Raw genomic sequence first — 2,733 nt, 5'->3', positions numbered from 1 at the left:
CTCTCTCATAAAAAAGACACTCTGGGACCTTTTAAGGATATTCTAGAAAAAAGGGATTAGATAAAACACAAATGACAAAGTATTCATTTTTGAAATTGGGTGACTGTTACAAAGCAGGTAATCATTCCATTCTGTATTTTTTTAAACTTTTCACAATAAATCCCTTTAAAATACATTTTCTAGAAGTTTTTTTCCCTCAGGTTCTGCCAGAAAGTTAGTAATTTCCTTATCAATTTCCTTATCTATTTCCTTTACGTTTATTCAGTTATTTATCATCACAGTAATAATTATATAATTATACCTAATTATTTCAGCATATATTACTATGGTTTTTTTTTTTTTTTTGGAGTGGAGGTTTTTCGCTATAGGGTGCGTGCGCTTGCCAGACAGACATAGAGACAGAAAGCGAGAAATCACCCCCCAGGGGGTATGGTCACACCACAATCCGTTCTCCTCCATTCTCCTCTCGGGATCTTGGGCAGGCACGCACACGCACCCGGTGTGAGTGCTAAGCCACCGGGTCCGGGACGCGAACCGCAGTCGACTACTTGGGAGTCCAGCGGCATAGCCATTATGGTAACTGCTGGTTCCCGGCATATATTACTATGTTTACATTTTATTTTAAATTTATTTTTTGCTGGGCAAGCCTATGGCCTACGGGTTAAGGGAGCCAGAGGTTCCAGGCCTGGCCCTGTCAGTTTGGGGAACTGATAGAGGAGGAAGGATTGCCCGGTGACCACGCCAATCAGGTAAGGATTCCCTCCCTCAGGTAAGTGTTTCTGCCCTCTAGCAATGGAAAAAAACGGTTCTGAATGCTCATCACGTGTAAGGTGCTGTGCTCACAAGGGCTAGGCAGACTGAACAAAGAACACGTGTCTCCTACTCCCTGTCTTCACAGAGTGTGTCCAGCACAGACAGCTGGACCAGAAAGCTGGGTAAAGATACAATTAAAGTGCAGTAAGGGCTGGGCAAGAAACCCCAAGTTTCTATGGACACAGAATCATGGAGAAACCTCTAGAGAGGAAATTAAGATCCTTCAGAAGACAGACTCCTTAAGCTGAAGGATCTGTCTCCCCTCCAACTGAGTGTGAGGGCAGTATCAGGTGGGGCCTCTGCAGATGGCTGGGAGTATATGGCCTTACAGGCGGCGCCATGCCTTTACACCGGCCGTGAGTTTGCCTCCTTTCTCCGTGGACAGGGAAGCAGGGAAGTGGGCAGTGCCTTCATCAGCACCAGTCGGTGTTGTGACCTTGATCTTGGAAGTCCAGCCTCCAGAGCCCTGGGAGAGCTGTTTAAAATATATCTATTATTATTTTAATTTGACCAGAGACTGAGGGAAAGCGAGAAAGCAAGCCAAGTCTGGGCCATGCGGGGGTCCAGTCTCTCCAGCCACCACGCCTGTGATCTGGTGTTTGGTCCCCTAGCGAAGGTCCTTGGTTACAGAAGCCCCAGGCGGCCAGGGAGGGGGCGGGAGGATTCATGCTCTCAGCCCACGCTGCGTCGGAACACTGAGTATAAAACACCAAGTTAGGGCAGGTGACACGTGCTGACTGCAGAATGTGAAAAACACCCACAAGGTCACTTACACCCTGTCATCTGAGAGTAACTAGTAGTACCGTGGCATACCGCCTTCCAGTAACTGTTTACATGTCCTTAAAGTACGGCCAATACTAGGTCAAAAAAATTTTAAAGCAAAAAATAAAAAAAAATTTTAAAGCGCTTTTAATCCCGTAGTCCGGTAATGTGCATGGTTTCCGGCGGTTGCAGATTAACCTACTCCCGCAAGCTCTGGTCCCGGAGCCCCGGTTTCGGACAACAGGTCGGACTGCGGTCTCCAGACGCCGCTGCTCGGACTCAGAGCCGCGAGCCGGAGGGTCGGTGCCGGGCCGCCACAGGCCGCGCTCTTCGCCCCTCCTCGCCGCCTTTCTTTTACTTTGCAGGGATAGAGCGTAAGGTGAAATACAGCGCCTCCGAGGAACACGAGGACCAGGAAGTCCCTATGGCACTACTTCCGACCTCACGAGCCTCGACAAATCTCGCGATGTCTTGCCCCACCCTCAGGCCCAACGCCCCAACGGCCCCACGGCGCTGGAACATTCTAAACCCCTGCGCACGCGGTCTACAGTCCTTAACATCCTGGCTCCGCCGTTCTCTCATCACGTCTCCGCCCCCACGCTTAACCAATCCTCCACTTTTTCTCGCGGGCAACCTCGCAACAGGTTTCTGATTGGCCGATGCGGGAAGTCAACTCCGCAGAGGGGAGGTGACGATAGGTTGGGAGCCTGCACGGCCTTCCGCAACTTGCGTGGCAGGTGATTGGTTGGCGCTGCTGTCCAATCGGCGGCCGGCTGTCGGATTCAAATCGGGATCGTTGAGCGTGCGGTGGTCGTTAGGCTCAGTCGAGTCGTTGCTGTGGACGGACGCGGACGTGTGGCCTGCCTTGCCTGCTCTCTGACTCTGGTCGTTCCCGCCCCGCGGCGCGCCGGCAGGATGGCTCACAAGCAGATCTACTACTCGGACAAGTACTTCGACGAGCACTACGAGTACCGGTGAGCAGCCCTGCGGGCGGCTGGCTGACCTTGACGGAGCTCGGACCTACTCCGAGGGGCTGGGGGCGGGGGCTGGGAGTGGGAGGAGGCCGGGGCCGCGGAGGGCGGCCGGGGTTCGTGGTCGACGCCTCGCCGCAGCCGGGTCCCGGGCCGAGGGCGCGGCGCGGCCCCCCCCGGCGGCGTC

General features: G+C 53.2%; 1 protein-coding gene across 1 annotated transcript in view; it reads left to right on the top strand.

Moving 5' to 3' along the window:
* Positions 1–2,352: 2,352 nt before the first annotated feature.
* Positions 2,353–2,733, top strand: part of CKS2 (CDC28 protein kinase regulatory subunit 2) — a 4,056-nt gene continuing 3,675 nt past the window's right edge. The window contains exon 1 of the mRNA XM_006154333.3: positions 2,353–2,549. Within this exon, the coding sequence (XP_006154395.1) occupies positions 2,491–2,549 (59 nt within the window). The 5' untranslated portion in view covers positions 2,353–2,490. The remainder of the gene's footprint in view (positions 2,550–2,733) is intronic.

This window comes from Tupaia chinensis, unplaced genomic scaffold, assembly GCF_000334495.1.
Source record: "Tupaia chinensis unplaced genomic scaffold, TupChi_1.0 Scaffold000404_1, whole genome shotgun sequence".
In the NCBI taxonomy this organism is placed as follows: domain Eukaryota; kingdom Metazoa; phylum Chordata; class Mammalia; order Scandentia; family Tupaiidae; genus Tupaia; species Tupaia belangeri.
This window is presented reverse-complemented; position numbering and strand designations above follow the sequence as displayed.